A 25,092-nucleotide genomic window follows, 5' to 3' on the forward strand; every position below is an offset into this window, starting at 1 on the left:
AGATAGAACATTGGACTCAGCGATTTCTAGAGGTCCCTACCAATTCATATTTCATGTTTGTAACTCTGGACCTGTCACCAGGATAATGATGTGTCTGGGAATATATGTAAAATAGATACAAACAGATCATCCTCAGTTATAGACTTATGAAAAAGATAGAATAAAGCACAAATCCAGTCAATGAAGACCATAATTAAAACAATATAAATTAATGATTATGAAAAAAAAATAAATGGGAGGAAGCAGATTAATAAATAAGTTTAAAAGAAATGCAAATTGCACTACAACTGATATTTTACTTAAAATGAATAACAATCATTAACTATAACAACAACAACTATTATCATTATTATCACAGTGGTCTAAATAACAAATTCACTCTAAATATTTTCTTAGTGTCAAATACTCTGGGCTTTTCTTCTGTAAAACAGGCCAGCTGCCAGATATAGGATTATATACTGTACCACTCTTTAAGGTTTGAAAAGATTTAATTAATGTGTTTACTCTAATTTGGTGTTTCTCAGTGTGGTCTCCACACATCTGCCTTTAGTGCAACCTCAAAACCTGAAAATTTAACAAGCTTCCTCATGTGATTCTGATATATATAAAAGTCTGAGAATCACTACTGTAGACTAGACTATTTAAGCCTGTGACCTCCTAGTCTTCAGAATGGTTCCTATTAGTTAAAAGAAATCTTTATGTCCTTTTTCAATCACGGCTGGTTACAATCCTTTCATTTTTTTTTCCCAGAGACAATTATGTTGCAAACTTGAGATGACTTGTTAATCACTGATATTTGCACATTATAGGATTCTCAGAGCAACCTGCCTCTGACATAGGCAGATATTTCTTTTTCTGCCTATATTATGAGCAAAAACAATAATTCAACACACTTAACACTGTAAGAGTAGAAATTGTTACCAAGTTTCTAGAAGTCCATTTTGCAGAAGTACTAAAAACTTTAAAATTATGCCTGTCCTTTGACCCACACTTCCACTTTTTGGGTATTATCCCAAGGAAATAAGGAAAGATGACTACAAATATTTACTTATAAGACTGTTTACCACAGCATTTATTATGACAGTGAAAATTAGCAACAATCTAAATGTCCAACAGCGGATCAAATAAACACACTGATGACACTTCATGCAATTTAATTATTGTTTATAATGCGTTGCTGAAAGATACCAATAATTTTTTAGTTTTAAAAAGCAGTGTCATTTCATTTTTATTTGTGAAATATATACATCACATTTACATATTTCGAGGTATATATCTTTAAAATGTTAACCATAGTAAAAAAGAAAAAAAAAGTTAACCATAGTTATTTCTTAGTAGTGAGATAATGAATGATTTTAATTTTCTGATCTTTTAATTCTGTTTTTTCTACAATTATCATATATGGGTACAATAAAAAAAAATACTGACTATAAAATGAATGTAATAGCCTTAAAATATTTTGAATTATTTTATTATAGCATATAACTCCAATGGTACCCAGTTACTATGCTGCTGTTATATCTGCCTTGTATGGCCAAAATGTGGCTGGCAAACAGAAGACCAAAAGAATTAAAAGGATACTCTGATTCCTAAACATCCCAAATCAGACCTGATCTGAAGAGACTGTGAAATTGAAACTACTTGGCTGTCAGTCAACTTAGTTATGAGCTTATGTCAGGGGTTAAGTAGATCCAAAGCTGCTTAAGTTCTCAACCAGAATGACACTCACCCTTCCTGACAGGTCCAAGTGCCCTCAGAAATTACTCAGATTTATACCTGAACTCACTCTTGAAACTATCTAGGCTAGGAAACATGAACGTCTTTCAGCAGGGCACTTATGCAAAAAACTAAGGTGAACAATGAGTGTAAACAGTAAAACTCAAAAGAAACAGTACTTTTTAACACAGAGGTCTTAATTCTGAGAGCTCTTTATTTAAATGCTTCAGACACACTAAATTATTAAACTAAAAAAAATTATACAAACCTCTTAGCGCAAGTGATATTCTCTAAACTTAGAGAGATGCAAGGAGTTATTTTATGGTTGGTTATGGTTAACTTTTTTTGAGTCATGGACCCCGTTGAGAATTTGACAATATTTGGATCCACTTTCCTCAGAAATGTACAAATGAATCAAAGAATGTGCATTAAATTTCATGGGGCTTAAGCCCCTCTTCACAATTATTCATAACTATTTCTTCCCATTAAACTATTTAATGTGTCTAAATGAAGATATAAGAGTGCCTGAGACAAACGAGATATGAACTTTTAGAGCCAGCCCATTATATAACTAAAAAAATAGTAAGATTCCAAGAGCATAACATCCTGATTTCCAGAAACAAAGAATGACTTTTAAAATTATTTTAAAACCAAAACAATATTAATATACTATTAGTAACTATTCTTCAAGCTGAAAAAGTCAAGGCAATTACTGCCAATTAGGAAATATTTACCTTTACGTCTTAAAATGTATTATTTCTATTTACTAATTAAATGGTATGCATCAGCTCACTGCTCTGAAGTGTGGCCTTCCTTTGCTGGCTAATATCTGAAGATTGCCTCTACTTCCCAAAGAAAAGTTAGAACTATTATCATACCTTCTGTGCCCAAGTGGGTTGAAGGGAAAGAAAGTAACTCTTTTAACATTTGGATAGAAAGTAAATTAAAAGCGTAAAAGTGACAAAGATAATCCCAAATCAATATGAGGTGGCAACCTACTTCTGGATTCAATTCCTAACAATCAAGAGAACGGACCAGCAAACTCAACCTGCAAGGCGGATCTGGCCCACCACTTGCTGTAAGTTGTTTACTAGAACACAGCCATGCTCATTCTCTATGCTGCTTTCGTGCTACGATGGCAGGGTTGAGTAGCTGTGACAGAGACTGCACAGTTGGCAAAATCTGAAATATTTACTATGTGGCCCTTTACTGAAATAGTCTGCCAACCTCTGGTCAAGAGAATACAGTCTTCATGCCCTACTTTTAATCTTTCAGCCTAAGAAGATTGGTTGCTAAAGGTCATGCATGCCTTAATTTTGCCCACTGTCCCTGCTAATAAATGCAGTTTAGGTTTTGCTACTTTAAGCATTTTTTTATTTGATTGCCTCTCATCAAAGAGCAAGAAAAAAGTGATTCCTGAAATCAAATTTGGAGATAAAGAAAACTCTGGATTTCCTCAGGAAATAAAGGGGAGGAAAGTAATTGAAAAATTCTATAGGTCTTGACATGGCATAAACTAAGGATTTCAAAGACACAGATCAAGAGAAAGCACAGAGGCTGTGACTAAGTTGCAGAAAGGACGAGGCACCAAGAAGGAAGAATCCCAACATGGCATCTCAAAGTTGGAAGGATCAGTCCATCCAACCACCAAAATACTCCAAAATATGGTTTGATTTTAGTCTTCACCTGAGGAGCCGCTCATGCTGGAGAACGTGCTGCTTCCTTGGTCAGCACATTCAATCTGCAGATGACTATTAGAAAACGCTTTCTTACATTAAGGTGAAATTTGCATACCTCTCACATACTCACTGTTTTTAACTCTTCTCTGAGGCTATTAAAAACAAGTCACAGTAATTCCTCCTTCACAAAGTGGCTCTTCAATTATCTAAAGATGGCTAAAGTGTTCTCTCCTGAGAATTCTATATGGTGATCATCAAGCTAACAATTCCCAGTTTTAACTTAGTTTCAAGGCCCTTCACCATTCTAAAACTATTTTAGCCTTCTGTACTGAAACTATTTTAGTTTTTCTGTATCATTTTTAAAGAATGGTACCCAGAAATAAATAAAATACTATGGTTGGACCTCCCTTTTCAAACCCTTTCAATTAATACAACATAGCTATTTTGTAGCTGATTCATACTGCATTAACATATTCTTAAAATTTTTCTATACATACTGTTATTATATTCTAGTCACATACTCTAATACTGTACTTGTGAGGATCTGTCATAACATATTTTCTTAAATCCAGTCCACCATTCCAGCCTGTCACAGTCTTCACGGATCCCAATTTTGCCTCTCAAAAACTGTACTTCCCAGCTATTGTCATTTGAAAATTTCATTAGCATAAGAGAACTTGGACAGGAAGTAGTCACTGGAGCCATTTACCCTACCAACTTCTATGGGGCTTGGTGGGACAGGTCTAAAGTTACCTGAGGGCCAAGACCTTGTGAATTCCACACAATCCTTATTACTATAGCTTACAAAAAGTAGACAATGAATATGTTTATAGAACTGAATCAACAGTATATAAGGAATCTCAGTGACTGTATCAATATCTTGTAATGCAGGTCTGATGTGGCATGAGTACCTCTAAAATGGGTTCCTATAACAGTCAACTCTGTGGTCAGAAGTGCTATTCTAAGCCTTAAGACTGTGTGACTTGCCTCAGATCTTTTCAGTTACATAGTTCTTAGAGCTAGTCATTCAACAACTGATACATTACTTTAGAATAATGTATTTACAGGTTTTCTTCCTAAAATTACTTTAGCTAGTAATGCTGACGTTAAGATTAATTTGCACGCCTTAAGCAAACATCAGCTGTTGATGGTAGAGGTAGAGAAATTAGCCTGGATTTAAAATGTGTCATAATATGGGTTGGCCGGTTAGCTCAGATGGTTAGAGCACAACCTTGTAACACCAAGGTCAAGGGCTCAGTTCCCCACACCGGCCAGCCACCAAAAAAAAAAAAAAAAGAGAGACTTGTCGCTTAAAAATGTGTCATAATAACAATAATTCCTTGATTTTGTTAAGACAAGTGAACAGATATGATGCTCATGGGGGTGGGGGGAGGGAGAGAGGAAAAGGAGGAATTGGTAAAGGGATATGAAAATCAACTATATTGGATATTGATAAATTAAAATTTTTTAAAATGTGTCATAATAAAACATGAATCAACTTTTCACAATACTCAAGTTGACTAGAGTTAAGTCAAGGTAAGGTAGTCAGATGTCCTTTACAATACTGAATTCTTCCTTCTATTCTTGCCTGGCACAGAGTAAGTCCTTACTAAATATTAGCCGTTATTTTTCCTAGCTATGTGATCCTTCAGATGTTCCTTGATGGCACACTGTCCTTCACCTAAGCCCACTTTTTTACTCCCTTTCCTATTCTGAACCCACACTCCTCCTCATTCTTTCAAGGCTTCAAGACATTTATTTATTTATTTATTGGCAGCTGGCTGGCATGGGGATTTGAACTCTTGGCTTTGGTGTTATAACACTGCACTCTAAACAACAGACTAATTTAATAGATCCTTTGCCTCAAAGGTTCAGTTACAATATATCAAGATATACAGATAATTTTATAAAAGAAACAAGTAACTGTTCAACAGATTTCCATGAAGTCCTTCTAGTGAAGCAAAATATCCTGTCTTCCTTCCCCTCAAGATTCACCAGGCTTCATTCTTCTTTAGGTTCATTCCAGTCTTTCACTAAGTTTTTGTCAAATTAATTACTAATCATCTAAAGTTTTCATCTAAAGTTTTCACCCTACCCTTCTGTCTCTAGTCCTGCATTTCCCCTACCTTACATAGATAGTAAAAAAACTGACACTGTGAAAGCAAATAGACAAATGTAATAGAAAAATATTGGAGGATCAAGAAAATGAAAAGCCTCTCTGAAATTTCATCAGCTTCTAAAAGATGTACCTAAGAAGAAACATATTAGAAAAAAAAAAAGACACGGATCCAGGACAGTTTTAATAATGACTATGCAAGAAAGAAGAAAATCACTCTCCATACTGGTCTCTGAAGAAATTCTAGTTAGTTATACAAGGATGAAAGAATACTACAAATCTCCTGTTCCCCTTTCCTCTTTAAAAGCAAAACAAAGTAAAAGTAAAATTCATCTTGGCTTTGTTATCAGTTGTTTATACAGAGGAAAAAAAAGGTTTCTCCAGATCACAACCTAAAATTCACTGTTCCATTTAGTGATAAGATTCTGGTAGCTGATAAGGTTAGTAATAAAATTTCTACCTCATTCAATCTATTTTAGTTATCTCTACAAGTTTTTAAAGTAGAAATAAGGAAATTTCTAAAAATTATAAACAACTGAAGTTTGGTATGAATCCCTCAAATCATGCTAAAGAAAAAACAAACGCAAAGGGACAAGGTGGAAAAAGTAATAAAAGATGAAGCTGAAACATCTGAAATTCTATTCCATTCCTTATTTACATTACGGAGCAGCTCTCTTTCAAACAAATCCTAAAATCTCAAAAGACTTTCAGCAAGTTCTTCAACAGGACAGGCTAAATCAAAATAAAAGGTTTAATAGCCAATAGCACTTTTGACTGTATGTTTAAAAAAAATCATGAGATAACTTTACAATTCTTAACGTTGCCGCGCAAGTTTCCTCCTTCCCTCCCAAACACGCACAAATTCCATCTTTTTTAACGAAAAAACAGGTTTATAAGAGTTCAGCACAGACAGATTTCCCAGCAAAAGAAAAGAAAAAGTATTATCTTCAGAAAAAAAAGATTCTTGGGAGCTCTGGAGATATGCAACAGATCAACACAGAGGAAATCTGAATACCTGGCTGTTGACATTAACATTGATATTGGATAGAGGTGACGACAAAGGACTGTTCTCCATCTCAAGTTCTTTTAGCTTCTCTGAGGCATCTTTCAATGCTGGGGGAAAAAAAAAAATAGCCCCTCAGTCTTCCAGGCTGTCATAGTTGTGTGTTACCATCAATTAAAAGTACAGTCCAGATGAGCACAAAATAAATATATTTTCATAACCAGGTACCTCTCCATTAATTTGATTAAGAGATAATCCTAAGCAGGAACACTGCCCTATATCTGCACCACTCCTAAAAAGCAACTGAATATGAAGTATCAATAGTAGTGTGGTTAAAAGGGCTTACCCAGCCAAAAGACTCAAAGGGGAGAGAACACTTGTAATATAATCCTGTTCTGTCTAACGACAACTCCAAGCTCAGGTCCAACCCCAGTACTTTGCTGTATTTGTTCCTTGGCCCTGACTACATACTACCTAAAACTAAAATCATGCAGCACAAATTGATGAAGAATATATATTTATTCATTTACTTATACAACATATTATATATTAGTACTATCAGGTATGATGCAGGACAAGCATCTTAATCTTCATAGTGTTCTTCCTAGCTGCAAAATACATTACAAATAAAGTCCTCTAACCAATGAAAAGATAATACATTAAACACAATCCATCTTTAAATGAACTTTATTTAAATTAACCACTCTGGGGCTGGCTGGTTAGCTCAGTTGGTTGCAGCACGGTGTTCATAACACCAAGCTCAACGGTTTGGATTCTCATACTGGCTAGCAGCAAAAACAACAACTGAATTAACCACCCTGAAATAATCTTATTTTGCAGGGAATAATTTGGTGTGAGTTTAAATTTTTACATGGTCACTTCACAAAAAAAATTGTTGAATGCCTAATAATTTCTATATAACCAGATAGAAGAAAGGAGGGGAAAACTATGAAATCACGTCTTCTGGGTCAAAGGGATCTTCTAAAAGTGTCCATCAATTAATCCAGTGGATCCTCTCCCTGGCTGCACATTAGGATCAAATGGGGTGCTTTTATGAAATACTGATTCCCAAGGCTCATCCTAGAATAATTATGTCAGACTCTCAGGAGGTAGGTAGGATCCGAGGACTGGTAGTTTTTAAAACTCTCCAGTTGATGTTAATGTACAACCAAAGCTGAGAATCACTAATTCAACAATGGTCTTCTCAAAACCTTCCCTACATATTTACTAACTGCAATTTCCCGGTTTTCTTATGCTTCAAATTTTATACTAAATTTTAACATGATGATGCTGAGACCACAAATGCTTTAGCTTATGCTAAATTAATACTTTTTTCCTTTGATTGAAATAAAGCATCTGCTTACTTCTGTTTGGCTGAAGAACATCCCAAGATATAAAATAAGCTGTTAAAAAAAAAGTTACTATCTATAATGACTTACCCATGTGAATCAGGATTTTGACATTACAACCAAAATGAAATACAGAATAAACTGGATATAAAGATTGATAAGATCTTAACTCTTAAAATAAAAATGCTCTAATTATTCTCATTGATTGACTTTGAACAAATGTTATAAATCTGAACTGAAGAAGTCATTAATGAAACCCCCACACTATGCAAGAATTTCTTCTGGCACAACCTCAACAGCAGTCAAGCTCTGCTTGAATACTTTCTGTAATGAGGAGCTCACAAACTCTTAGGTATCTATTTTTATTATAAGGCAGAAAAGTTAAAAAAAATTATTTCCTATACTAATGCAAAATGTGCTTCCTTATACTTGCAAATTGCTTGCCCAACATTCACCAATAAAGCACCATAAAATAAATTCTCTGATGTACCAGACTTTTAAATATTAGGAGAGTTATCATATTTCATTTGATCTTTTCTAGGCATCCCTAGTTCATTCTACCATGTTGCCTTAACCTAATACAATTTGCTAAAAAGTATTACTCAATAAATGTTTGCTAATACAACATTATTACAGCACTGAAGGAATTAAACTTTTTGAATTCATATAATGGACATAAAATGAAATATAAATGAAGTCATGAATGACATCTCTATAAAGGAAACTATTTTTTTTTAACCTTGGAAATACTTTGCATTTAGCTAGTCCTGCTTCTGGCTAAATCTAAACCCTAATGAATTTGGTTTGCTAAAAGCAAGGATTTCTAATAAGAGGTGGACAGAGTCCAGCACGGGGCTGTCAAAACTGGACTAATAAAAAGAAATTACTGCAGAGAAGGTACAGGAGAAATAGTAATGAAAGATGTTTTCTTAATCCAATAATTGACTACTACCTTTGTAAAATCAAGTTAGAACATTATTCTGAAATTACCAACACAATAAATCAAAGTTAATTCTTGTTTCCCTAACCTCAGACTAACAAGCACAATTTAAACATGGTAGATGTCAATAAAAACAAAAACTGATGTACCAGAACATTTGTTTAGCTATCTAATTGTAATGGTTACTTACGAAACAAAAGAACAAATTCTTAACACCAGAATCACTGTGTAATGTAACTTTCCACTAACACTTCTTATTTCTAAATTACTAAATACTATTCTGTATTCTACACTCTTCAGAGACAACAGCGTACTCACAGGCAATTTTTATGAGTTGTTTAAAGATGGTTTCTAATTTTAGCCTGCAACAGAAATCAAAATTGGCAAGAGCCACATAAGTACAAGCTGCTATACTGAGACTCAACAGGAAACTTCTATTTAAAAATAATTTATGCTTTAATATCAAACCAAACTCACAGATACATAGAGATTTTCAATGAGCAATTTACTTTCTCTTTTTAACCTTTGAAAAGGTTAAGAAAAGCAGCATTCTTTCTGTATTATTTCTTTTTGTGGGACTACACAACAATAATCTTCATTAATAACAAAATACTTTTTAGAAACTAATGGAATGTTCATCCATTCATTCAATCCTGTGCCCTAGAAAATCTTCAAGGAAACTGTTTTTTCCTTCTCAATTTGCAAGAGAAGGAAACTGTTTTTCCTTCTCAAGAAACAAAGCAAAAAGCAAGTTTGAAAACTCATAAATGTTTAATGAGTTATAAATGACACACGTTTAATGGCCTCATTTATGTTATCGTAAATATTTCAATGTTCCCCTAAGTCAAAAAAAAGGCAAGAAGTCATAACAATTTTGAATTAAATTTAAAAATTAAACTATTACACACAACATTCTTGGAGTAACTGATTTAAATATCTCATTTCAAAGGGAGACAAAATAAAAAGGTGTCACTGATGTATATAGAACATTTACTTACTCCTACATTCAATTTCAGGTTCCTCTAATCCAGTTTGCCTGGTGGCTACATTAACTTCATCAGCCACTTGGTATGTTTCCATAGTGTCAGGTGGCCCAATTACATCACCAATACTTGTTTCCAATAAGTCTGGGCTATCTAGCAAATCAATATTCGGAGGGAGGCTGTAAAGATAATAAGAAAGCTTATTTAGACAAAGAACTTTATCATGAAAAGAATTTTAAATATTAACAAAAATCTCTGTTGAAAACAGATTCATGAAAGAGTTTGTATTCCAGCTGGCTTTTTTATTCATCCCTCAAAACCCTTTGGGCAGACTTCTCCTTCTAGCAAATATAGAGTAAAAGGGATTGATCTACCCTCCCACCTGAAATAACCTGAGTGGAAAAATAAACCATTTTCAAGACACTAGACACCAGGCAAGAAAAGACAGTCATTCTATGATTCAGGGAACAAATAAGGTGAGCCCTATGAGTGCCCTGAGAGAATGTGCAATTTGTGGTGCAGAGGAGGGGGAAATGAGGCAGAGCACAGAGGACTCCCTTGTTTGAAAAGATGCATCTGAGAGTCCAGGGAGACCAAGGCAGCTAGAGGTCACAGGACAGAGTGCCAAAGAGGAGAGAGCAACAAAGAGAGTAGCCTGGAGGTATTTGGCAGAGTACTAATGAGAGCATGTATGTGACAAAACTCCCTAAGCCTCAAGAATGAACTACCTGAGTGGATTAGAGAGAACTAGTGGCACTTACACTGGCCCACAGTGCTTGTTTCCACAAGCAGACTGTAAAAACATATAATTCACAGGGCACTGAGTATTCAGGAAGGTCTTGCCTCAGTAGTAGAGAACGATTACCCTACACTGAGCACTGCAACAAACCCACCCAAGAAATCATAAGAGCGAGACCTGAAAGAATCAAACTGCTTCCAAGTAATTTAACTATATCCCCCCCAAAACTCAAAAAGATTTAGAAAAATACAAAAATATCCAGCACCCAACAAAGTAAAATTCACAATGTTAGACATCCAGTCTAGATTACCAGCAATGAAGAAAAAAAATCTCCTACTAAAGCAAATGATCAATCCATTGAAAATCAATTGAAACTGACCCAGATGTTAGAATTAGAGAAAGATATTATAACTATATTCCATATGCTCTAGAAGTGAAACAGAAACATAGAAGACATTTAAAAAGACCCAAATCAAACTTCTAGAGATGAAAACTACAAAATCTGAGGTGAAAAACATATTGAATAGGGTTAACAGCAGATTAGACATTAGAAAAAATACTGAACTCAAAGCATAGCAACAAAAACTATACAAAATAAAAGAGAAAAAAAGAATCCAAAAATAAGAAAGAAAAATTATCAGTTAGCTATGGGACAAGTTCAAGCAGCCTACTATATGGATAACTGGAGTCCCAAAAGTGGAGGTGGGACAGAATCTGAATAAATAATGGCTGAAAATTTTCTGAATTTGGTGAAAACCCACAGATCTAACAATCTCAGCAAATCCCAAACACAAGAAATATAAAAAAAAAACTACACCAAAGCACATCATAATCAAACTGATTAAAACCAATGATAAAAGTAAAATCTTGAAAGCAGCCAGAGTCATTACATGTTCCAAAGAACAAGATAAATGTGTTTCAAGGATGGTGAGGAACATCTTGAAAGCACTGAAAAAAAAAAAAAAAAAAAAAACTACCAAAAACAAAAACAAACGCAAACTTAGGTATACACCCAGGAGAAATGAGACATACATCCACACAAAAACGTGCACATGAATGTTCATAGCAGCATTATTCATAATAGCCCCAAAGTGAAAACAACCTAAATGCCCATCAACTGCTGAATGGATAAATAAAATGTGGGATAGCCATAGAGTAGAATATTAGTCAGCAATGAAAAGGAATGAAGTACTAATACATGTTATGACATGGATGACCCCTGAAAATACAATGTTAAGAGGAAAAAAGGCTGTCAGAAAATACCACATACTGTATAATTCCATTTAAATGAAATGTCCAGAATAGGCAAATCCAGAGACAGAAAGTAGATCTGTGGTTGCCACGGGCTGGAGGAGGGTCAGAAAGGAATGGAGATTGACTGCTGTGATATAAGGCCTGAAAGTAGATTCAATAAGTGCTACTTCGACATCTGTGAGCCTTGCAGAGCCCCAAAGGCCTAACCACAAGTTTCCCTGCTCTCATGAGATATGCCCCTCACTCACTGGAAAATGCTCCCTATCTGGCTAGGTCCACTTTCAACTGCGTCAGCTGCACTCCACCCAGTCCTCAATCTAATTTCACTTCTCTGCCAGCCTGCAAAATTATTCAAACAAGCCAATAATATCCTCTGGTGGGAACTGGGGTTCACCTCCCCTTCTTTTTACTATAAAGCCAGCCTCCCACAGCCCACGTATGTTTACATTGTTCACAAGTGCAACTGCTGTGTGCCCCTGTAGGATATAAGGTTTCCTCCTCCCCTGGGCTGTTGGTATATGTGACTAGTAAATTACTGTCCATCTCACCTGTCCAGTGTTGGGTGTTGTGTGTTCAGCCATTTCATAATATTTAGGGCAGGGGATCCCTCCTTCACCAAATGGGTGAATAGGAGGTAATCAAAACAACTGCTAATGGGTATGGGGTTTCACTAGGAGGAACAAAAATGTTCTAAAATGAGACTGTGGTGATGGCTGCAGAATCCTATGAATATACTAAAAATAATGAATTGTCTACTTTCAATGAATGAACGAAATGGTATGTGAATTAGGTCTCATCTCAACAAAGCAGCTAAAAAAGGCAAAATAAAGACACTGTCAGATGTACAGAAGAATTCATGACCAAAAAAACCCACACTTTAAAAAAAAAAACGTTAAAGGGAACTGTCTGATTAGGTCACTTGGTTAGAGTGTGGTGCTGGTAACACCAAGGCCAAGGGTTCAGGTACCCTTACTGGCTAGCCACCATTAAAAAAAAAAAAAAAGTTAAAAGAAGACCTTCTGGCAGAAATGATACAAGATGGAAATGTGGGTCTAAATAAAGGAATGAAGAACAATGGAAAGGGTAACTACAAAGGTAACATATGTAAGGGTTTTTCCTTATTAGCTAAAACGTATGAAGACATAACTGATTGTTTAAACAAAAGTAAGAACAATGTATTACAGGTTTGTAACATATGTAAAAGGAAAATGCTTGACAAATGATAACGCAGAGGTTAGGAGGAGAGAGATGAAAAGCACACTACTCTAAGGTTCTTACAGTATACATGAAATGGTATGATATCTATCACTTCAAAGTAGACTGTGATACAAATATACAATCTAAAGCAAACATTAAAATGAGAAAACAAAGAGTTATAGCTCAGGAGTGAAAAATGGATGTAAGTGGAAAAAACAATACTTGATTAATGAAAAAGAAACATATGGGACAAATGGAAAATGTATGATGGCAAGATGAAAGATGCAAACTTAATCATATTAATAATCACATTAAATGGAAATGGTCTAAACATTAAAATGCAGAGATTGTCAGTTAAGTTGCAATTATATACCACCTACATGAAACACTATTTAAATATAAAGAAACAAAAGATTAAAAACAAAAAGACAGAAAAAGATATACTATGATAACAGTAGTCAAAAGAAAGGTAGAGTAGATATGTTGATATCAAAGTCCAGCTCAGAGCAAAGAATATTACCCAAAATGAAGATGATCATTTAATAAAAATAAAGGGGTGAATTAATCAAGAAAACATAACAATCCTAAATATTTATCAACCTGATGACAGAACTTCAAAATGCATGATGCCAAAAACTGACAGAACTTCAGAGAAACACACAAATCCATAATTACAGCTGGGGATTTCAATATCTCTCTCGTTAATTGACAAAATAAGCAAGGATACAGTTAACTTTAATAACACGAATAACCAGCTTTACTTAACTGACTTTTATAGAACACTCCACACAAAAACAATACAATACATGTTCTTCTAAAGTGCATACAGGATAATTAATCACTAAGATATATTATATTCTGGGCCATAAAACAAGTCTCAATTCAAAAGGATTCAAGTTGTACAAAATATGTACTTTGCCCAGAAGAGAATTAAATTATAAATCCAAAACAGAAGGATCCTTGAAAAAATCCTCTAATATTTGGAGACTATGTAACCTACTTCTAAATAATGTATGAACCAAAACAAACAGAAGAAAAATTAGAAAAATATTTTGAACTAAATGAAAATGAAAGCACAAAATATCCAAATTTGTGAGATGTCACTAAAGCAGTACTTAGAAGACAACTTATAGCACTAAAACACCTATATTCAAAAAGTAGGAAGTTCTCCATCAATGACCTAAAACTGCATCTTGATAAACCAGAAAAAGAACAAATTAACCCCCAAGTGAGAAGATAGGAAATAACAAAAATCAAAGGGAAAAAATAGAGAAAATAAACTAAACCAAAAGCTAGTTCTTCGAGAAGCTGAATTTAATCGACAACTTCTAGCTAGACACATCAAGGGAAAAAAAGAGAATAGATATTTACTAATATCAGAATACATATTTACCAACATCACTACTGATCCTACAGATATTAAAAATGATCTAAGGGAATATTAGGAACTTTATGCCAACAAATTTAGCAACTTAAATCAAATAAAATATTCCTTGACAGACAAACTATCACTCTAGAAAAAAAGAAAATCTGAATAAACACATAAAAGTAAAGAAATTTAATCAAACTATTTTTAAAATAGAAGAGTAGGCAACACTCCCTAAATTCATTCAATGAGGCCATTTTTACACTGATACTGAAGCCATACCAAAGACACAGTAAGAAATCAAGCAAGAAATAAAAAGAATTGCCCACCGTGACCAAGTGGGATTTATCCCAGGAATGTAAAGTTGGTTTAACATTCAAAATCAGTTAATATGCCTTACTGATGGAACAAAACCACACAATCATCTCAGTAGATGCAGAAAAAACATTTGACAAAAGCCAACACCATTCATGACAATAACTTTCAACAAACTAGGACTAGTAGAAAATGTTTCCTCAATCTGATAAAAAGCATCTACAAAAACCAAGAGCTAACATCACATTTAACAGTGGAAGACTGACTGCTTTCTCCCTTAAGTCAGAAATAAGACAAGGATGTCCACTCTTGCTATGTCTGTGTACTCAACGTTGTACCCAAAGTTCTATCTTGTGCAATAAGGAGAAAAGAATAGTAAATCAGAGGCATCCAGATTGGAAAGGAAGATGTAAAAAACAAAGAGGTTTTTATACGCAAATAACAAAATCCTATATGTAGAAAATCCAATGGTAATCCACAAAAACTTTTTTTATCGAAAGTAATAAATGAGTTCAGCAAGGACATAAGATCAATGTACAAAAATCAACTGTATATCGATTACACTAGCAATGAACAACAGGAAACTAAAATTAAGAAAATAATTCCAATCATAGAAGCATCAAAAGGAATAAAAACTCAGGAATGAATTTAATAAAAGATATGAAGGACTTAGTACACTGAAAAGTATAAAGGAGATCTAAATAAATGGAAAGACATTTAATTCATGAATTGGAACACTTAATATTGTCAAGATGGCAATTCTCCCCAAACTGATCTGTAATTCAATGCATTCATTATCAAAATCCCAGCAGGACTTTCTGTATAACTGACCAAGCTGATCCTAGAATTTATAAAGAAATTCAAAGATCCAGAAGAGGCAAAACAATTTCAAAAAAGAAAAGCAAAACTGGAAGATGTACACAACCCAATTTAAAACCTTACTATAAAGTCACAGAAATCAATACCACAGTGTGGTACCGGTACAAAGACAGGCATGTAAATCAATAGAACAGAATAAAGTCCATCATTTCTTATACTTATGGCTGACTCTCAGCAAGCTAAATAAATGGGAGAAAAGATAAACTTTTCAACAAATGGTGTCAGGACAACTAAATATACACATGCAGAATTATGAATTTAGACTGTACCTCACATTCTACACAATAATTTAATCAAAATGGATAGGAGACCTAAATATAAAAGCTAAAACTGTAAAACGTTAGAACAAAACACAGAGGAAAAAATCTTTGTGACACTGGGTTGGGTAAAGTATTCTTAGATATAACACAAAAGGTACCATCCATAAAAGAAAAACTTGGTAATCTGGACTTCATCACAATTAAAAATGTTTTAGCTTCAAAAGGTCACTATAAAAATTTTTTAAAAGAATCCACAAATTAGGAGTAATTTTTGCAAATGTTAAGGCACTAGTATCCAAAATACACTAAGAACTCTTAAAACAATAATAAAAAGAGAAATAACGCAAACAAAATGGGAAAAAATATGAAATATTTATTTCTCCAGAGACAATATACAAATAGCTAATAAGCACATGGAAAGATGTTCAACATTATTAGCCCTTAGGAAAATGTTAAAACCACAGTCAGGGCTGGATGGTTAGCTCATTTGTTTAAAGTGCAGCATTATAACACCAAGGTGAAGGGTGTGGATTCCATACTGGCCAGTTGAAAATAAATAAATAAAAATAGATAGATAGATAGATAGATAGATAGATAGATAGATAGATAGATAGATAAATAAATAAATAAATAAATAAAACACTGCAGTGAGATACCACTATACATCCCTACAATGGCTATAATAAAAACAGACAGACAATAACAAGTGGATGTGGAGACCCCGGAACCCTCATGCACTTCCACCCTGGAAAACTGTTTGCCAATTTCTTGAAAAGTTAAATATAAATTTATCATACAATACAGCAATTTTCCTCCTAGGAGTCTATCCAAGACAAATGATAATTTATGACTACATAAAAATGTGCACAAGAATGTTCATAACATTACTCATAATACCCAAAACATGAAAACAATCCAAATTCCCACCAACTGGTGAGTGGATGGCAAAACATGATATATCCATACAATGGACTAGTATTAGGCAATTAATTTTTTTTTTTTAAAGACTAGTCAAGCACAGTAGTGAGAAGGGCAGAAAGAGTAGAACTAAGAGTTTGTATTAGTCCATTTTGTGTTGCTATAACAGAAATACCTGAGATTGGATAATTTATAAAGAACAGAGGTTTATTTGGCTTACGATTCTGGGACAGCTGCATCTGGCACAGGCCTCAGGCTACTTCTACTCATGGCAGAAAGTGGCAGGCAGATGGCGGGCACAAGCAGATCACATGGCAAGAGAGGAAGCAAGAGAGAGAGAGAGAGAGAGAGAGAGGAGGTGCCAGGGTCCTTTAAACAACCAGCTTTCACGGGAACTAATAGAGTGAGAACTCACTCACTACCCCTCCTCCCCCAAGGAGAGGATTAATCCATTCATGAGGGATCCGCCCCCATGACTCAAACAGCTTCCAATGCTGCCACACTGGGGATCAAGTTTCCACATGAGTTTTGGAGGGGACAACACATCCAAACTCCACCAGAGTTTGATCTGTAATTAACTATAAAAAATCAAGTTTGATCTGTAATTGACTATAAAAAATCAACTGCAATGGGGCCAGCCCGTGGCTCACTAGGGAGAGTGTGGTGCTGATAACACCAAGGCCATGGGTTCAGATCCTATATAGGGATGGCCGGTTTGCTCACTGGCTGAGCGTGGTGCTAACACCACCAAAATTCAAGGTTAAGATCCCCTTACCAGTTATCTTTTAAAGAAAAAAAAAAATCAATTGCAATAACTATGTTCAGATCAGCCTATTCAGCAATTAAAAGGAACAAATTAGCACACATGGGTGAACCTCAGAAACATTATGCTAGGTGAAAGAAACCAGACAAAAAGCCTATTACTGTATGATTCAATTTATATGGAATGTCAAGAAAAGGCAAATATATAAAACAGAAAGAAGATCAATAGCTGCCTAAGGGGGTGGAAAAGTAGGAGCATGACTAAGTGTAAACCTGCACGTGGGAACTTTTTGAGACAAAAATGTTCTAAAACTGTACTGTGGTGATCACACATTCCTTATTATAAAAATTGGAATTGTAGACACAATAAGTGAATTTTTTTTTTTTTTGTCTTTTTTGTGACTGGTAAGGGGATTGCAACTCGTGGCTTGGTGTTGCCCGCACCGCACTCAGCCAGTGAGCACACCAGCCATCCCCACATAGGATCCGAACCCACGGTGGGAGCGCCACTGCGCTCCCAGTGCCGCACTCTCCCGAGTGAGCCATGGGGTCGGCCCCAATAAGTGAATTTTATGAATGTAAAATATACCTCAATAAAGTTTTTTAAAAAATAATTCTCTCTGAATTTAGAAACCCAAGAATTCTACTTGAACAGTTTCTTAAAGAACAAGACTGAACCCAATTCATCTGTTATAGGAAAATTCAAAGGTGAGAGACATTTAATTTTGTTAATCTAATACTGAGTCACAGCAAAGGAACTGCCACAGTTTGGAACGTTCCTGAAGAATGAAGACCTTGTTTCAGTTATACACAGTATGTCTGGAACCCAAGTTAAAAAAAAATTTTTTTTTAAAGAACTCTTTTGAAAACTGTTAAAAGAGATAGCAAGAAAGAAGAATTTTGGTGCAAGTCAAGAGATCTGTTTCCCAGTCCTGCCCCTGAAACCATCTATTTGTACAACTTTGGACAAGTCACTTTACTATGGACATGTATGAGCAACTTAAGTACAGACAGGAAAAAGGTGGTGGAGTTCTGTTCTTCCCGCAGTGACTTTTTTAAATGGACTTTTATTTGTATTTCTCAGGCAGAATTAATCAAAAAGTTTTCTTGAAAGGGAAGCCCCTGCTGACATATGGCAGGAGTGCAGGGATCCTCAGAAGCTGAGGGCAGCCCCCACCAACAGACAGCAGGAGTACAGAGTGCTGTCACACAGGCGGCCTGCTGCTGCCACAGAGATTGCCACAGTGCAGATGATCCACCACAGGCACCACCAAAGCCACCACAGCCACAAGGGTGGACCAATGTCACAGCAGCAGGCATAGCTACTATGCAGGCAGCCCACCAACCACTCGACTCCACTGACACAAGCAGCCACATGCAGAGCCTGGGGAAAGAGGTGAGCAAGCACAGACCCACAACCTAGTGGCCCAACCCACAGGGGGAATTACACTGCCCTCTGCAGTAACACACCTGGGCGTGCAAGGTACAGGCACAGCCCACATGACTGCCCTGAGCCAGGGAGAGACACATGCAAAACCCCTGGAGAGTACAGAAACTCAGGATAGCCAATAGAACACAGAAGAAAATTCCCAACCACCACCAACCCATCTCCCAAGTGGGGTAAGCAAGGACCCAGGAGGAGCCTCAGCCTATAGGAAAGAAGAAAGATCAACCCCAACCAGCATCACCCATTCAAAATGAGGAGCTCCAGTATACCCCAGTGCACCCATCAGGTTCACAAGATGCTAGCCGGGGTGCCAACAAGCCTGCCCAAGGTCACCCGCCCCAGCCAAAGAACAGGGCACCCAGGTACTTCTCCTAAGAACTTGAGAGCTTGCCCATTTCTTCAACAACCCAACACAGTGTCACCACTAACCTCAGCAAGGAATCTCTAACTGCTCCAGTGCCTAGGCCACAGAAGTACCCACACACAACTCTGACACTGAATACAGCCAAAGTACCCATACAGAGACCACATTAAAATGGCATTGAACCCACATCTAATACTAAAATGCCCTACTCAACAGTCAATATAAAACACATCTACAGGAAGAAGTCTCTCTCTTCAAAGCCCACTCCAGAGTAACAAAAGAAGCAACTGCTCCACCAGATGACCAGACATCAACATAGAGATACTAGAAATATGAAACACAAGAAAATATGATACTACCAAAGGAAAGCTATAATTCTCAAGTACCAGGCCCATAGAGCAGGGAAACTCTGAAATGACTGAAAAGGAATTCCAAGCAACAATCTTAAGGAAACTCAGTGAGATACAAGATGACTTAGATGACACAAAGAAATGAGAAAAACTATCCAGGATATGAAATAGGAAATTTACAAAGAGATTAGAAGTTTACACAGCAGGCTACAGCAGTGGAAGAAGGAATTTCTGATCTTGAAGAGAGTCTTTTCAAAATAACCCAGGTGGGACAAAAAAACGAAAAAAGAATTTTAAAAAATGAAGAAAATCTAAGAGAGCAAAAAGACAACCTTAGGTGCACAAACATCCAAATCATGGGTGTTCCAGAAGGGGAGGAGAAAGGAAAAGGCACTGAAAACATACTTGACGAAATAATAGCAGAAAACTTCCCATTTAAGGGGGAGACATGAACTTTCAGATCCAGGAGGCTCAAAAGATCCCCAAACCGATTCAATTCTAAAAGGTAATCAGTGAGACACATTATACTCAAACTGGCAAAACTCAAAGACAGTGACAGAATCCTAAAAACAGCAAGAGAAAAGCATAAACTTACCTATACAGGAGTCCCCATCGGACTAACTGCAGACTTCTCAACAGAAATTCTACAGGTCAGAAGAAAATGTGATGATATATTCAAAATACTAAAAGAAAAAACTGCCACCCCAGCATACTATACCCAACAAGGTTATCCTTCAGAAATTAAGGAGAAACTGTATATTTCCCAGACAAACAAAAACTGCAGGAGTTCACCACCACATTACCAGCCCTACAAGAAATCCTTAAGGGAGTCCCTGTATCTGGAATCTGTAAAATGATAATCACTACCATGAATATAACAACAAAACCCACAGGCAGAACAAAAATGCGAATGAGAAAGAGAAAGAAACTATATATTACCACCTCAAAAAAAACAACAAATACCAAAGACAATAAAAGGTAAAGGAACAAAAGATATTTAAAACATCCAAACAAAAATAGATGAAATACCAGGAGTAAGACAATACCTTTAAATTACAACCATAAAAGTAAGTGGATTAAATTCCCCATCAGAAATACACAGACTGATGGACTGGATTAAAAAGCTAGACCCAACTGCATGCTGTCTACAAGAGCCTCACCTCACCTTTTAAGAGACACACAGACTAACAGTGAAGGGATGGAAAAGGATACACCACACAAATGGAAACCAAAAACAAGCAGGAGTAGCTATTCTTATATCAGATAAAATAGACTTTAAACCAAAAACCATAAAAACAGACAAAGAAGGCCACTACATAATGATAAATGGATCTATCCACCAAGAAGACATAACAATCATAAATATATATGTACCCAACACTGGAGAACCCAAATATATAAAGCAAACAATATTAAATTAAAGAAAGAGATAGACCCCAATAAGATAATAATTGAGGACCTGAATACCCATCTCTCAGCACTGGACAAATCATCTAGGCAACAAAGTAACAGAGAAACACAGGACTTAAACTGCATTTTAGACCAACTGGACTTGGTAGATATCTACAGAACATTTCATCCAACAACTACCGAATGCACATTCTTCTCATCAGCACATGGAACATACTCCAGGACAAGACCATGTTAGGTCACAAATCAAGTCTCAACAAATATTTTAAAAACTGAAATCTTTGAGTATCTTTTCAGACCACAATGGATTAAAACTAGAAATCAATAACAAGTGAAAGTCTAGAAACTATACAAGTACCTGGAAATTAAACAACATGCTCCTGAATGACCTATGGATCAAGAAGATATTAAACAGGAAATCGAAAAATTTCTTGAAACTAATGAAAACAAAGACATATCATACCAAAACCTGTGGGATACTGCAAAAGCAGTACTAAGAGGGAAGTACTAAGAGGGAAGCAATAAATGCTTACATTAAGGAAATAAAGATTTCAAATAAACAACATAACAGTACACCTCAAAGAACTAGAAAAACAAGAACAATCCTATCCCAAAATTAGTAGAAAGAAATAATTAAGATCAGAGCAGAACTAAATGAACAGAGACTCAAAACTGATACAAAAGATCAATGAAAGAAAAAGTTGTTTTTTGAGAAGATAAAACAGACAAACCATTAGCTAGGCTAACTAAAACAGAAGAGAGAAGACCCAAATAACAAAAATCAGAAATGAAAAAGGAGACATTACAACTGATACCAAAGAAATATAAAGAATCATTAGAGATTATTATAAACAACTATATACCAACAAATTTGAAAACCTGGAGGAAACATAAATTTCTGGACATACACAAACTACCAAGAAGAAATAGAAAATCTGAATAGACCAGTAACAAACAACAAGATTGAAGCGGTAATAAACAGTCTCCCAAAAAAGAAGGATCAGGACCAGATGGCTTTACCGATGAGAACTACAAATCACTGCTGAAAGAAATTAAAGAGGACACAAAAAAATTGTAAGACATTCCATGTTCTTGGATTTGAAGAATTAATATGTGAAAATGTCCACACTACCCAAAGCGATCTACAGATTCAGTGCAATCCCCATCAAAATACCAGTCTTCACAGAAACAGAAAACACAATGCTAACATCCATATGGAACAACAAAAGACCCTGAATAGCCAAAACAATCCTGAGCAAAAAAAATAAAGCCAGAGACATATCACTACCTGACTTCAAAGTATACTATGAAGCTACAGTAACAAAACATGGTACTGGCATAAAAAGACACTGACCAACTGAACAGAACAGAGAACACAGAAACCAACCCACATACTTATAGTTAACTGGTCTTCAAAGGCAACAGAAACATACATTGGGGAAAAGACTTCCTCTTCAATAGATGGTGCTGATAAAACTGGACATCCATACACAGAAGAGTGAAACTAGACCCATACCTCTCACCATATACCAAAATCAACTCAAAATGGTTTAAAAACTAACATATAAGACCTGAAACTATAAAACTCCTAGAATAAAACATAGGGGAAAGACTTTAGGATGTAGAACTAGGCAAAGACTTTATGAATAAGACCTCAAAAGCACATGCAACAAAAGAAAAAATAAATGTGATTATATCAAATTAAAAAGCTTTCTACACAGCAAAAGAAATAATTAACAGAGCAAAAAGACAACCTACAGAATGGGAGAAAATATTTCCAAATATGCATCAGATAAGGGATTAATTTCCAGAATATACAAGGAACTCAACAGTAAAAAAAAAAATAAGTAACCCAGTTAAAAAAATGGGCAAAGGAGTTGAATAAGCATTTCTTAAGGAAAGATATACAAATGGCCCACAGACACATGACAACATGGTCAACATCACTAAGCATCAGGGAAATGCAAATCAAAACTACACTGGGATATCATCTCACCCCAGTTAGACTGGCTATTATCAAAAAGACAAAGAATAACAAATGCTGACAAGGATGCAGAGAATGGGGAACTCTCCTGCAGTGTTGGTGGGACTGTAAATTAGTGTAGGCTTTAAGGAAAACAGTATGGAGCTTCCTTAAACAACTACAGACAGAAATGCCATACAATCCAGCAATGCCACTGCTGGGTATATACTCTCAAAGGAATAGAAATTATAATGTCAAAGGGATACCTGCACCCCCATGTTTATTGCAGCTCTATTTACAGTAGCCAAGAGTTGGAACCAACGTAAATGTCCATCAATGAACAAGAGGATAAGGAGAATGTGGTATATACATACCCAATGGATTACTACTCTGCCATAAAAAAGAATGAAAATTGACCATTCAGAGCAACATGGATGGACTTAGAGAAAACTATGTTAAGTGAAATAAGCCAGGCACAGAGAGAGAAATACAGCAAGTCCTCACTCATAAGTGGTAGGCAAAAATAAACAAATAAATAAAATATTTAAAAAGGTTTCTTGGCGAAACCTCATTTGGAATCCACAGGAAGGAGTAAAGGCACTTCAGGCTCTTTCCACCTTTAGCACTGTAAAAATCTATTAATGTTAAACCATCTCATCAGTTCATTTTCAAGTCTATCTACTAGTCCAAAATTGTTATCCATCTTAAGTGTGAATCAGTGTCACCTGTGGGGCTTTTTTGAAAAAATAAGGATATCAAGAAATGGTGATGGTGAGAACACACGAAACAAAAATGGAAGATTACTGGAATTTGCTGAAGCTGAGTATCAGCACATTGGGGTTCATACGTTCTATATATTTTTGACATTTTCACTATAAATTTTAAAAAATATGGATACCAATTATTTTTGGACAAAGGATGTGAGAACTGGTGGGAGTTCATCTTCTGTGGTCCTAACATTGCCACATGACAAAAAATATTTTTTAACTACACATTGTGTTCAAAAATAAGACAAAAAACATCATAAATCAAAAACTAAATGGCAACTTATATGTAAAAGAATGTTTAATTGTTTGAGAATCTCTGCTAAAGCTCCAAATGTAAGAACAATGGTTAAAAAGTACTCCAGTATATGGGCTGAATTGTGTACCCCAAAATTCAAATGCTAAAGTCCTAACCCCCAATACCTTAAAATGGAAATAGGATTACTGCATATATAATTAGTTAAGTTAGGATGAGGTCATACTGGAGTAGGGTAAGTGGCTAATCTAATGTGACTTAATGACCTTATAAAAAGAGGAAATTTGAACATAGATCAACACAGGGAGAACGCTTCATGAAGATGAAGGCAGAGATCGAGGTGCTGTGTCTACAAGCCAAGGAACACCAAAAATTGCCAGCAAATCACCAGCAGCTATGCAAAAAGCATGGAACAGATTCTTACTCATAGCCTTCACAGGACACAATCATGCTGACACCTTGATCTTGGTCTTATCGCCTCTCAAACTGTGAGACAAAATTTCTGTTAAGCCACTCAGTTTGTGGTACCTCATAACAGCAGTCTTAGCAAACCAATACATTCCTCTTTGTAAAAATCTGCGCAAGACTTACTAAAAGAGAACCTGAGAGCCCCACATCAACCAGGCCATAAAAGAAAAGTCAAGGGGCCGAGCCTGTGGCGCACTCGGGAGGGTGCGGCGCTGGGAGCACGGCGACGCTCCCAGCGGCCGCGGGTTCGGATCCTATATAGGAATGGCTGGTGCACTCACTGGCTGAGTGCCGGTCACGAAAAAAAAAAAAGAAAAGTCAAGAAATCCCAAAAGTTGTGCAAGGGAATTCAAAGGGCTAGAGAGCACTCCGACTTTTCTCCTCCCCTCCCCAGGAGAATAGGACCTTGTAAAAACACATCAAGTAAACGGAAGCCCTAAAAAACTGTGAAAGGAGAATGGCATCTTATTCTGTGGTGCAGGACTGCTGAGCAACAGAAACTACCAGGCCTGTGTCAGGTGTGGCACAAGGAGAGTGCTTAGAAAAATTTGATGTATGAATCTACAAATTTGGGAGCATACGTAAAAATATTTC

At 35.8% G+C, this 25,092-nt stretch overlaps 1 protein-coding gene across 4 annotated transcripts in view; it reads right to left on the reverse strand.

Annotated features, from left to right (window-relative positions):
- Window positions 1-25,092, reverse strand: part of EPB41L5 (erythrocyte membrane protein band 4.1 like 5) — a 143,690-nt gene that overhangs the window by 27,548 nt on the left and 91,050 nt on the right. For all 4 annotated transcript variants that reach the window (XM_063095342.1, XM_063095334.1, XM_063095320.1 and 1 more), the window contains 2 exons: window positions 9,802-9,965; window positions 6,527-6,624 (listed from right to left, as the gene is read on the reverse strand). In XM_063095342.1, coding sequence (XP_062951412.1) covers window positions 6,527-6,624; window positions 9,802-9,965 — 262 coding nt within the window. The remainder of the gene's footprint in view (window positions 1-6,526; window positions 6,625-9,801; window positions 9,966-25,092) is intronic.

The sequence above is a fragment of the Cynocephalus volans genome, chromosome 1 (genome assembly GCF_027409185.1).
Source record: "Cynocephalus volans isolate mCynVol1 chromosome 1, mCynVol1.pri, whole genome shotgun sequence".
NCBI classification, from domain to species: domain Eukaryota; kingdom Metazoa; phylum Chordata; class Mammalia; order Dermoptera; family Cynocephalidae; genus Cynocephalus; species Cynocephalus volans.